Source organism: Lithobates pipiens, unplaced genomic scaffold, assembly GCF_037356315.1.
Source record: "Lithobates pipiens isolate NorthernLeopardFrog02 unplaced genomic scaffold, aLitPip1_a1.2 Scaffold_23, whole genome shotgun sequence".
Taxonomy (NCBI): domain Eukaryota; kingdom Metazoa; phylum Chordata; class Amphibia; order Anura; family Ranidae; genus Lithobates; species Lithobates pipiens.
This window is the reverse complement of record NW_027507785.1, coordinates 290,348,986-290,362,597: the sequence shown is the minus strand read 5'-3', so window position 1 is coordinate 290,362,597 and position 13,612 is coordinate 290,348,986. Positions and strand designations below refer to the sequence as shown.

The following is a 13,612-nucleotide window of genomic DNA, read 5'->3' as shown; positions in this document are numbered from 1 at the left end:
ACCTTCTCGCACAAGGTCCGGTATTCTATCCTAACTTTGATTGATGCCAGGATGCCGGCTTCCAGAATCATTTACTATAGAGTCTAGAAGGCATATGCTTCTTGGTGTGGATCCAGGGGTTGGCACCCCAGGAAATATCTCATAGGCAGGATCCTTGATTTCCTACAAATGGGATCTAAAATGAAGTTGGCCTTGACTTCCATCAAGGGCTGGATCCAGGCCTTGACTTCCATCAAGGGCCAGATCCAGGCCTTGTCAGAGTTTCCTTTCAATGGCCTCTTGGTGCGTAGCTTATTCAGGGGGGTAACACGGATTAATCCCCCTATTAAGGCACCTCTAATCCTTGGGATTTGAATTTGGTCTTATCTGCTTTGCTGAATCAGCCATTTGAGCCTTTACGAGAGATTGCCTTGGTCCTTTTTGACAAGAAAGATAATCATTCTGATTGCCATTTCTTCTGCTAGAAGAGTATCGGAACTAGCAGCTCTGTCTTGTAAAGAGCCATGTATGATCATACATAAGGATGAGGTGGATTTATGTCCTCATCCTGAATTGAAACCAAAAGTGGTAACGGGTTTTCATTTAAACGAAGATATTCTTCCTCCTTTCTCCCCAGAGCCTCAATCTATGGAAGGTAAGGCACTACATTCCCTTGATATAGTAAGAGTGATCAGAGTCTATTCAAAGGCGACCGCTCAAGTTCACAAAACACGCTTTGTACTGCCAGAGGGTCCAAAATGTGGACAGGCAGCTTCAAAATCCACTATTTTCCAAATGGATTTGTCAAGTGATTAGGAAGAAGAAAAGAAGCAGAAGAAAATTCTTCCTTCTCATGTTAGAGCACACTCATCCAGAATTTTTAAAATGGCTTACCTGTAAAATCCTTTTCGTTGATGTACATCAGGGGACACAGAGGTCCCTCCCTTCTTGGTATACACTTGTATTGCTTGGCTACAAAACTGAGACCTCCCAGTAGTGGGAGGGGTTATATAGGGAGTACACTTCTTGCCTTAGGGCGTGCCAGTGTCCATCACCTATCAGTGGCCCTATAACCCACATAGTAAGTACTATGGCTCTGTGTCCCCTGATGTACATCAAAGAAAAGGATTTTACAGGCAAGCTGTTTTAAAAATCAAGATTTTTGCCTGATAACATGCACACAAGTTAACACAAAGGGGTTTGAATGGCTATTAAAGGTAACCATCCTCACCTGTGATCTGTTTGCTTGTAATTAGTGTGTGTGTGTGTGTGTGTGTGTGTGTGTGTGTGTGTGTGTGTGTGCGTGTGTATATATATATATAAAAGGGTCAATGAGTTTTTGGACTCCTGACAGACCCTTGCATCTTTCATCCAGTGCTGCACTGACATTTCTGGATTCCGAGTCATGGGAAAAGCAAAAGAAATGTCAAAGGATTTATGGGAAAAAGTAGTTGAACTGTATACAACAGGAAAGGGATATAAAAAGAAAATGAGGGGTTCTGTTGAAACCAAACGATGGTCAGGTAGACCAACTAAAATTTCAGCCACAACTGCCAGGAAAATTGTTTGGGATGAAAAGAAAAACCCACAAATAACTTCAGGTGTAATACAGGACTCTGAAAACACGTGGTGTGGCTGTTTCAAGATGCACAATAAGGAGGAACTTGAAGAAAGATAGGCTGTGCGGTCGAGTCGCCAGAAGAAAGCCATTATTACACAAATGCCACAAAGTATCCTACTTACACTATGGCAAACAGCACAGAGAAAAGCCTCAAACCTTCTGGCACGAAGTAATTTGGAGTAATGAGACCACAACCATAAAGGCTACATTTTGAGAGAAGTCAACAAGGCCTATGATGAAAGGTGCACCATTCCTACTGTGAAACACAGAGGTGGATCGCTGATGTTTTGGGGATGTGTGAGCTACAAAGTCACAGAAAATTTGGTCAAAATGGATGGCAAGATGAATGCAGTATGTTATCAAAAAATACTGGAGGAACATTTGTATTCATCAGCCAGGAAGCTGCGCATGGGATGTACTTGGACATTCCAGCATGATATTGATCCAAAACACAAGGCCTAGTCGACCTGTCATTGAATACAGAAGCATAAAGTGAAGGTTCTGGAGTGGCCATCTCAGTCTCCTGACCTCAATATCATTGAGCCACTCTGGGGAGATCTCAAACGTGCAGCCCAATAATTTACATGAACTGGAGGCTTTTTGCCAAGAGGAATGGGCAGCTTTACCATCTGATAAGATAAAGTGCTCCATCCACAAATGCCACAAAAGACTTCAAGCTGTCATTGATGTTAAAGGGGGCAATACACGGTATTAAGAACCGGGGTATGTAAAGTTTTGATCAGGGTCATTTGGGTAGTTTCTGTTGCCATTATGTTTTTAAAAGAATAAATTGCTTCAGCCAAACGCTAACCATGAGTGAAAGAAAAGTTTGTGTTATTCATATTCTCTGAAAAATGGCTAAAAAATCATAAACTCTGCCAGGGTATGTAAACTTATAAAAAACAACTGTATACTAGACTGTATGTCAGCTAATGACAGCTGATCACATGATCAAAACAAAAGCTCTCTGATCGTTTTTTTTCTCTCACGCTGACAGCGGAGGAGAAAAAAAAAAGCCGATCACCGGCTCACCTTAAAGGGACATTGGTCCCAAAAGGGAAGAGGCAATTATGCCTCATAATATCTGCCCACAAGTGCCATCTATCAATGCCCACCAGTGGTGCCAAATCAGTGCCACATAGAAGTGCTGCCTATCAGTGTAACTGATCGGTGCCCATCACTACCACCCATCAGTGCCCATCACTGCCGCCTCATCAGCGTACATCAATGACGGACAAAAATTTGCCGTTTTAAAATTTTATAACAAAATAAAACAACATTTTTTAAAAAAAAATGGTATTTTTAAAAATGATAAAAATTTCATTTGGGTACAGTGTTGTATGACCGCGCAATTGTCATTCAAAGTGCATCAGCGCTGAAAGCAGAAAATTGGTCTGGATAGGAGGGGGGTTTAACTGCCCTGTAAGCAAGTGGTTAAAAAACCCTCACTAGACCCCACTTGTTTGAAAAACTTAAGACCCATCTCCCTGCTCCCATTTGCCTCCAAGCTCATCGAAAGCCTTGTCCATGACCGAATCAGTCACTACCTCACGGACAACAACCTTCTCAACCCCCTACAGTCCAGCTTCTGTCCACAACATTCCACTGAAACGGCCCTACTAAAACTCGCCACTGAACTAACTGCTAAAACCAATGGCCATTACTCCATACTCATACTCTTAGACCTTTCTGCTGCCTTCGACACAGTTGACCACCTTCTCCTCATCCGCAAACTACGTTCCCTTGGCCTCTGTGATTCTGCTTTATCCTGGTTCTCCTACCTATCTCAGCGCATTTTCAGTGTCACTTACAACTTCATCTCCTCTGCTCCTCTTCCTCTCTCTGTTGGGGTACTTCAAGGCTCTGTTCTTGGGCCCCTCCTATTCTCGCTCTGTACCTCTTCCCTGGGCCAGTTGATAACCTGCCATGGCTTCCAATACCACCTCTACACTGATGACACCTAGATCTGTCTCTCCACTCCTCAACTCACCCCCTCGATCTCCTCACGGTTCTCAAACTTACTGAATGACATATCGCTATGGATGTCACGCCACTTTCTCAAACTCAATCTTTCTAAAACTAAGCTTATTTCCTCCTTCCCGTCCCCCCCCCTCCCCCCCCCATGACTTTACCATTAAGAGCAACAGCACAACCATTGGTCCCTCCACACATTCAAAATGATAACCACTACTTATAAGGCCATCCACAACATTGCCCGCAGCTACATCACCAACCTCATCTGCTGATATCTCCCTAATCGTCCCCTCCGCTCCTCCCAGGACCCCCTGCTCTCTAGCTCCCTTGTTACTTTCTCTCATGCTCACCTTCAGGACTTCTCCAGAGCCTCTCTCATCCTTTGGAACTCCCTGCCCTGGTATATCCGATCAGCCCCTAACCTGTCCACTTTTAGGAGATCCCAGAAAATTCTCACTTATTCAGGGAAACCTATCCCACACCCACCTAACTGTCCCCAAGCCACCCCCATCAAATCATTCCCTGCATCTATTACCTTTTATACCACCACCCCCTCCATTTAGAATGTAAGCTCTACGAGCAGGGCCCTCCTGTCCCTTCTGTATTGAACTGTACTGTAATTGTGCTGTACCCCCCTGTTGTAAAGCGCTGCGTAAACTGTTGGTGCTATATAAATTGTGTATAATAATAATAATAATAATAATGGGAATCTGTAGCGATTGTTCTTCAAGGACCTCACATGGGCCAAAATACTTTCATAACCTGTTATAACCATAGTCTTATATTAGACTGTAATCTCTAACATGGAAGTGTGATATAATGAATGTAATGTTTTCATTCTTATAGATCCCAAGAATACTTTTACCTATAACTTCTTAACTTCGTGGATTGGTATGTATGTAACACAAATAAAAACATTACAGTAAACCAACAAATACTAGGATTATTAACCCTTTACATATACAGTGTCTGCCACTACTGTGTTTTAACTGAAACATGCGCCCTTCATAGCATCTGTTTTTAGGATGCTGACTTGTAACGGATGTCTGTATAACTAACTGCCATGCCCGGCCAGGCAGGAATATAACAGAGTTTACTGACAGTAGCATCTTTAAACAGGCAGTGTTCCTAATTTCTAATTAGAGCTTTTAAAAATATTAGCAAAAATGGTGCAAGATATATTTATAGACTAGATATTACAAAAACAGACATAAGCATCAGTGGAATACTTTTCACTACTTCAGGGTTAGTTTTATTATTAACCCCTTCTTACCTGGTCTGCTGGAGTTAGTAAAATAACATACTCAGCCACCCAGTACTCATAGTGAGGAGATGATGCTTCAATGTTGGCTTTGCTTGTAGCACTGTGTTTCTAAAGCCTGCCATAGACAATTTAAATCTCGGACGGTTCACCTGGGAATGCCCAAGATTTGAACCATGTATGGGGCAGGCTGAATGTACCCAAGTTTACAGTCACCGGCTCTCTGCAACCTGAAGCCAGAGAACCGAGTGATCAGCTTAGTTATCATTCTTAGAGCTGGTAGGGGACAGATGCAGCATCGAGCTGATACTGCATCCACCTAGGCGAGTATGATTTCATTTTACCGAAACCCATACTTCTTTAAATGCACTTAAAATTACTCAAGCCCTTAGAAGCACCTTTACTTCTGTTATTGAGAAGCTGAATTTCCTTCAAAATGTGTTTCCAGAAGAGTCCGTGTCAGACACTGATTTTCAGTTTGCACCTACAGAATTTGAAAGGTTTGCTAACGTGTGTTAATTTTTATCATAGAGCACAGCGCTTCCTGTCCTAACTTGTCACCATTCTAACTGGAAAATTGTTTAAAATCTCATATATTTTATCTCACTGGCAAAGCAAAATGATGGAGATCCATACTTTGTCATGCTAGTGCAGGATCACCAGCTCACCGGCTCAACAACTGGCAAAGGCACTACATCAGTTTAATACAGGCCTGTGAAGAACAACCAGCTGAAGACTTGAGTCATTCTGCCCTGTGCTAGTCAGATAAACTGGGGGGTTAAGCAACCACACAAACTAAATGTTACAACATAATACAAGGTTATTAATTTCTTTACTAGAGGGGAGATCAGGTCATGATAGTTAGACCTAAAAAAAACAAAAAAACTGTCTGCCAACTTTCAAATTACAATTTCCCAGCTTTTACATAGTGTGCAAACTGATAATAGAGATGTGTAGAGAATAATCAAAAGATGACTGGCCAAAGCAAATGCATCATGGCTTTCTGGTGTCACTGGCTACAACTTAGGGCAGGGAAATTCAATTAGCGGACCTCCAGCTGTTGCAGAACTACAAGTCCCATGAGGCATAGCGAGACTCTGACAACCACAACCATGAAACCCAGAGCCAAAGGCACGATGGGACTTGTAATTTTGCAACAACTGGAGGTCCGCTAATTGCATATCCCTGACCTAGGGGAAGACAATACAGTAAATACACCAGATACACAACTGGGCCCACTGGCACCCGAAACAAAAATGAATTCCACAAATACAGCAGCACCAGAAGTCAAGATGACAAATGTCAATGACAAAACCTGGTAAAATAGGCCACTATACTGCCCTGATTTATAAACATGCACCATATTGTGGCTAATAATGATGCTGTAACTTTTTTTTTTCTTTCAGGTTCGGTTCACACTACCGCGACTTGGGGTTTCGACTTATGAGACCTTAAAGTGGTTGTATACCCACTTTTTTAACTTTTACCTACAGGAAAGCCTATAATAAGGCTTACCTGTAGGTAAAAAAAATATCTCCTAAACCTGTACGGTTTAGGAGATTTTCCCCTCGGTATGCGCCGCTGACTGCAGCGGCGCATGCGCACAAGGGGGTTCTCTCCGTGAAAATCCGGCAGCGCTCGTCCGGCCGGATTTAAATCTCCCGCGCGCATCGATATCGCGGCTCCGGCCACTCACAGCGCCGGAGCCGCGATACCCGGAAGAGACGCCGAGGGAGCATGTCGGCTCCCTCGGCGTGGATCGGGCGAGATGTCGGGGCCTCGTTCTAAGGTAAGTATTTCATAATGAGCTAGTATGCGGTGCATACTAGCTCATTATGCCTTTTGCTTTGCAGGTTTTAAAAAAATAAAAAATAAATTGCGGGTTTACTACCGCTTTAAGCCGCATGACATCCCATGTTAGTCAATGAGAGCTGTCGTAGTTAGCACTACTAAAGTTGCTTTGATTATAGAAAAGGTTCCTGTACTACTTCAAGGTGACTTCTTTCCAACTTGTGCCCTTAGACTTTAATGGAAGTTGCCTCCAAGTCATATCCTCTTCCATATCCTCTTCCATACTGATGTGATTCCTGTGACATTACAGGAAGATTACCCAGGCATTCCCTGAAAGTTGCTTCTAAAGTCACATCAAAGTAGTACTCAAGTTGCCTGGCAAAGTCGCATTGTAAGTCATGTGACTTTCAGGTCACAGTAGTGTGAACCATGCCCTAAGAAGATGTAACACACTGTACACATAGTAAATACTAGGTGGCACTACAATAGGTTATTGTGTATAATATTGATATTTTGATATTTGGACTTGATGGTTAAAGTGGTTGTAAAGGCAGAAGGTTGTTTTATCTTAATGCATTCTATGCATTAAGATAAAACAACCTTCTGTGTGCAGCAGCCCCCCTAATACTTACCTGAGCCCAATCTTCCTCCAGCCATGTGCATGAGTACCTTGGCCATCAGGGACTCTCCCTCCTGATTGGCAGAGACACAGCAACAGTGCCATTGGCTCCCCCGCTGTCATTTAAAGCCAGTTAGCCAATCAGCAGAGAGAGGGTGTGGGGCCAAACCATGGTTCCATGTCTGAATGGACACAGGGAACTGCAGCTTGGCTCTGGTGCCCCCACAGCAAGCACTCAACCGGAGGGAGGAAGTGGCCAAGAGAGTCGGTGAGGGACCCGAGAAGAGGAGGATCTGGGCTGCTCTGTGCAAAACCATTACACAGAGCAGGTAAGATTAGACATGCTTGTTATTTTTAAAGAAAAATATGAGACTTTACAATCACTTTAAGATTGGGGATAAATCTATGTTTATTTTGTTAGATTCTGAATACAGGGTTAGATGCATTGAGAATGCTTTCAGATGCCATGTAGAAAATCACTAGCTTGTTACATGGCGGACTGGGTTTTTCATCCAAAATCTGTTCTCATTCACGTTACTCAGGTAAAGGGCTGCTGGTGTTATCTGGCCAGAAGTGGTTCCAGCACCGTAGGCTGCTGACTCCCGCCTTCCATTATGATGTATTGAAGCCGTATGTGAAACTGATGTCAGACAGCGTGAATGTCATGCTGGTAATTACACATACATTCCATATAAACTCCAGAATCACTAAGTATAACTCCCAGCCATTTTCAGGCATCTTTAGCATTTTGTTGGTGCTGTTTTAAACCTACATTATTATCTGTGGGACGTCATTGATCATAATCATTTATTTAACAACTAATCAATTTAAATAATTAGCAGATTAGATGTCCTGCCATTTACTGTTTATCTAAGCCTAGCTACAGAAATGGAGAGAGCTTTAGGGCACTTTCACACGAACGTTCTGTTTTTCCATTTTTCATCTATCTATTTTTGGATGAAAAATAGGACAGCAATGCATCTCTAATGCCGCGTACACACGATCGGAATTCTAGACAGAAAAAGTCAGATGAGAGCTTTTCATTGGAAAATGCGACCGTGTGTATGCTCCATTGGAATTTAGCTGTCCCAATTTCCGCCAGCCAAAAATCAATAGCATGTTCTCAATTTTCCCGACGGAAAAACTTTTTGTATGTATGCAATCGTATTGTATGTATGCAATTCCGGCACGCCAAAAATCACGCATGCTTAGATTCAACTACGAGACAGAAGCTATTGGCTACTGGCTATTGAACTTCCTTTTTCTAGTCCCGTTGTACGTCACCACGTTCTAAACAATTGGAATTTGGTGTGATCGTGTGTAGGCAAGACAGCTTGAGCCGAATTCCGTCGGGAAAACCATCAAAGCTTCTTCCAACGAGAATTCCGATCGTGTGTACGCGGCATAAGAGCTTACAATGTGAAAAATGAAACAAGGCTGCATTTTTTTTCCGTTTAGACAGATCTGAACTGATCTCCCTCCACCCCCCAAAAAAAATTAATTATTATGAAACCATTATTTTAACAAAAATGTTCTCATTAAATCCACATATATACTGTGTTTTGGCCTGACAATGTGAAATCCAGCAAGGCTTCCCGGCGATTAGCTGCAGGAAGCTGTCCCATTGAAAGCAATGGAAGACTGCTGGCTCCCGCAGATAATTGCGGCCGCTCGCATGTTATTGCTTTGTAACGATTGCCTGTAAGTGATTGGCCCTGGATGCCGACTGCCAGCAGCCTCCCATTGCTAATCACCGGGACCTCTCACTGGGTTTCTCGCAGGTACACGCCGTTGGGCTAAAATGCAGATGTGAACGTAGCCTAAATTGTATATGCATTTAGCAAATTTTATGCATGTTATTTACATGTAAATGCTTCCCTTGTGTAGACACCCAAAAGTGCTGAGACTGCTATTAGATGTCCTCACCTTGGATGAGAAATCAGCAGCCCCAGCAGACTCGAGTTGTCACCAAAGTGACACTCTATATTATTCCTCTGCTCACCCCTACCTGGAAGCTACATACAATGTTATGTATGGAAGTGAGGGGAGGAGCTAAGGAGGTGGGCCAGCACAGACACCAATCAGACACTCACAGTAGAAGAATGGGCTATAATGTGCAAAAATGGAGGGGCTTTGCTAGGGAATTGACTTTTCAGAAGTAGTCATATTTTCTAGCAAGTTCAATGGCACATTGTAAGTAAATAAATAAAAATAATTTATGGAAGGGAAAAACGCTACAAGAAAACATTTCAAATAGTGCATCTCCAAAGTTGCACAATTTCCAGTGCGACTTTGATGCGACTTTACATCCTTTGGATCAAAGTCAGCACCTTTTCAAAGTCACTACAACTTTAAATCCCAGTGATTTGGATGGGTGCTATTGAAAATAATGGTGTGCGATTTGTCATGAGATAAGTGTGAATGGACTCCTGGACCCTTTCACACTAAGGCATTTTCAGGCGTTTTAGCACTAGAAATAGTGCCTTTAAAGCACCTGAAAACTACCGCCCATTCTCTGCAATGGGTGCTTTCACACTAGGGCGGTACGCTTGTAGGACGTTCGGAAAAGTCCTGCAAGCAGCATCTTCAGGGCGGGTTGGGAGCTCTTTATACAGTGCTCCCAAAACACCGCTGGCCATTGCAATTAAAGCACCCCGCTAGCAGCCAAAAATTGGCTCTAAAGCACCACTAAAATGAGCAGCGCTTTAGCATGAATGGCAGGCACTTTCAATGTGAAATCAGCCTTACTGCTATCCACTAAAAAACATGGACCTCAGATCATTCAGCTTGTGTCATTCTCTAAATGTCTAATTTCTGAAATCTAAAAGGTATCAATAGTCAGGCTTTGGTACTTTATAAATACAGGAAATAATGGAAAATACCAGTTACCTGATCTGTACTGGGCATCAGTATCGGGTCTATAAGGGTTGACTATCATGGAAAACAGTACATGTACAGCCTAGTAAACCTTGTCTGATTATTATTATCTTTTCTCAGAAGCTTCTGCTTCTACATGCCTTTCTCCTTTGCATATGTTTAACATGAACAGTCAGCAAAACCTGTATATGTCAAAAGACCTACCCATTGTAGCCTGCATGTGTAACCACCTTTTAAATAATTCAGATACTATGGATTCTGTGTTTTGCCTGCTGAAAAATTGACTTTTTGTTCTTTTCCTATATGAATGATGGATTGTTGTCTAAAACACTTACGTTTTTCCCTTACTGCCATGTTCAGAGTTTTGGTTTGTTGTTTTTTTTTTTTTTTTTTTAGGATAAATGGGAGGACCTCATCCCAGATAAAAAAACAGTGGAACTCTTCCAACATGTCAGCCTCATGACATTGGACACCATCATGAAATGTGCCTTCAGTTGTCAGAGCAACTGCCAGAATGACAGGTCAGTAGCATGGAATTCTGAGCCTTGTAATAAAGAAAATGTTTGTCTTGGCAACCAGTGTGATTTTATCTATTTGTTCACTTCTACTAGAAAAAGAACAGGTGGAATAGGGTTGGTTCCAAAAAACAACATAATTCCCTTTCCTTTAACTTCTATAACTGAAGTCAAATGCCTGATACTCTACCCTCCTAAATAATTGCACAACATAAGTGGACACTTATGCAGGAAAAGATGTGTTTAGAGTAAAGCATATATAAAGGCAAAACAGTAAAACAAACACAAATACATGCAGTAATATGAGCAATACATGCACATTTACTTGTGTTTTATCTCTATAAAGACCCAGCAAGTACAAAAAATACCTGTTGAAATGCACTCCTAATTTCCTATTGTGGAGCAACAACACAGTGGACTAAGGGGTGTCAGCCCTGCCCAGTCTTCTTTTGTTAAACTACTCAACCACTCCCATTGTCTTCATCTTCTAAACATAGGCTCTAATTGACTTATAGTCCTTGGAGAAGAACTAGAAGTGCTAAGTAGATTCTTTGAGATGACATGCGAACTGTTCACAGGACAGCTCTGAATTTCTAATAGGATCAACTGGTTTTAAAACCATAAACAGACATAACAAAATATTTTCAATGATATATTTTAGGGTTGCACCAATACCACTTTTTTAAGACTGAGTACAAGTATCGTTACTTTTTTCAAGTACTCGCCAATACCGATTACTGATACGTTTTCTTAATGTCATGGACAGTCAGTATCTTTGGGGGGGGGGGGTCAGGGTCAGTTTTTTTTAATGTTATTTTTAATCTTAGTGTAGCACCCTGATGTTTAGGCAGGGTTGCTCCTATATTTACAGTACCTGCCAGGTGTATTTGCTTTGGCCACTTGTGAGGGATCAATTGTGTTCACCCTAAGTCTGGAATTGCTGCACTTCTCTCTTCTGCTGCTAGGTGATCGGTGTTCTGTGCCACTTGGGTGGCTGTCTAGGTGGACATATGTTGTGCTGCCCGGGCTGCTAGGCAGGAGTTTGGGCCTATCCCAGGCACATCTGGCTGCTTGGGTGTCTGAGGGCCTATCCAGAAGCAAGAGAGCAGCGCAGGGTTGGGACTGCAGCTTGCAGTCCAATCAGAAGTGACGGTACCGCGTGGTCGCAGGTAGAGGGGAAGTCATTTTGGGCGGGGGGGGGCCCGTGGAACCCAGAATCCCTTGGGGAGATTGGGAAACCCTTGCTTCAGCTCCCCATGCACCTCCTATTTCTGTCACCCTATGTCTCTAATAGAGGCACAGGGGGACCGAGAAATCCAGTCTGATTTGTACTAATCGGACTCGCTGTACAACCACACTGGAATGTTGTGTGTGTGTGTGTGTGTGTGTGTATGTATGTATGTATGTATGTATGTAAGTGTGTGTGTGTATATGTATATGTATATATATATGTATATATATATATATATATATATATATATATATATATATATATATATATAGATAGTATATTGTCTCATTTTGTTCTGTACTCTGTGCTGAGTTGCTTGGGGTGTGACTGTATTCCATTGTTCTATTGTGTCTGCCTTAGGTATTATGGGATGTGTAAGTGTGTTTGCTGTGAGGAGGGGGGTGGATTCCTCCAACAGCTCTCTCTGCTGATTGGACAGTCTACTCCACCCAGAATGCAAAGGGGGGGATTGTCCCAAGTATTACCTGTGTACATGTGTTTCAATAAAGAGGTCATGTTGAACAACCAAATGAGTACTACCTTGTTATTGGTTGTCAGCGGTTTGGAATATTTGATATTTATATTCAGACTGGGAGAAAGCGGTATATGACCAAAGCACTCAAAGTGTGGGACGTTTCATTACACCAACCACCTTGTTACCAGGGACCACAGTGACTAGCTGAAACAAGTCCCGGAACAGTATTCTCATCAACCGGGGATGGTGAAGAATCTGGAAATGTCAGCAGGTGCCAAGCCAGGGACCCGGCCAGAGGGGTGACGCTTAAGGAGTATCTGGAGTGCCAAGCCAGGGACCCAGCAGGGAAGCGGGGGTGACACTTGAGGAAGATACTAAAGTATGAAGATTAGAAGTGCTAATGGGATTCAGTGGCAGTGAATATAGTTAGAGAAACTGGGAACTCAGTGGGCTGAGAGTCTACAAGAAGTGACTGTATAAAAATAAAGGAGTACATTACAATTTGTGTTAGGAACTGTTCCAAGACTGTTGCCATAGGAGACAGCGTTCCTACTCATGCAGATTTGATGTCTTGCTGGATGCCTTTCCCTGTATGGCTGTCTACTTGTAGAAGTCTTGGAGTCTTCTAATTGACATTGCTACTACAAAAGGGTGTCCTGCCCCTAAACCCTCTTTCCCACTGTTCAGTTCAAGAGAAAATAAATCTCTTTGCATTCAAGAAGTGTCTTGGGCCCATTAATCTACCTTGCATTAACCCCCCTCCACCTCCACCCTGGCTCTGGAGGTTCTCCTTAGACTAAAGGAGGCCTGGGACCTTGTTACAGTTACCTTTTTAAAGATATATATATATATATATATATATATATATATATATATCGGCCCTGTTGGGGGGGGGGGGGGGGGCTTTGGTGAGATATCAGGAGTCAAGGCGGACCCCTGACATCTCCCCTTTGAGACAGAGAAAGTGACTGAGGGCACAGATTCCCCCCAATCTCTTTCTCTGCTGCCTCAGCTGCACTGAAAATTAATGGACAGGAGACAGCGGCTCCTCTCCATTCATAAACTGAAGCACACAGTTTACGATGCTCCATTATGAATGGACACAGTCTGTGATTATTGATTCAGAAAACTAAGGAGCTGGCAAATTACATATTTACCAGCTTCTTCTTCCACTCTCCATCCTGACCGACATATTTGCCCAAGTATGAACCAAGGGTTAAATAGCAGAAAATAAATTTTCATAAGGCAATGAATTTTAAATTTAGGATA

The 13,612-nt window shown here is 42.5% G+C and overlaps 1 protein-coding gene across 1 annotated transcript in view; it reads left to right on the top strand.

Annotated features, from left to right (window-relative positions):
- The window catches only part of LOC143926516 (cytochrome P450 4A4-like), a 135,163-nt gene that overhangs the window by 74,481 nt on the left and 47,070 nt on the right, over positions 1–13,612 (top strand). Inside the window, exon 5 of the mRNA XM_077450309.1 lies at positions 10,519–10,643. Within this exon, the coding sequence (XP_077306435.1) occupies positions 10,519–10,643 (125 nt within the window). The remainder of the gene's footprint in view (positions 1–10,518; positions 10,644–13,612) is intronic.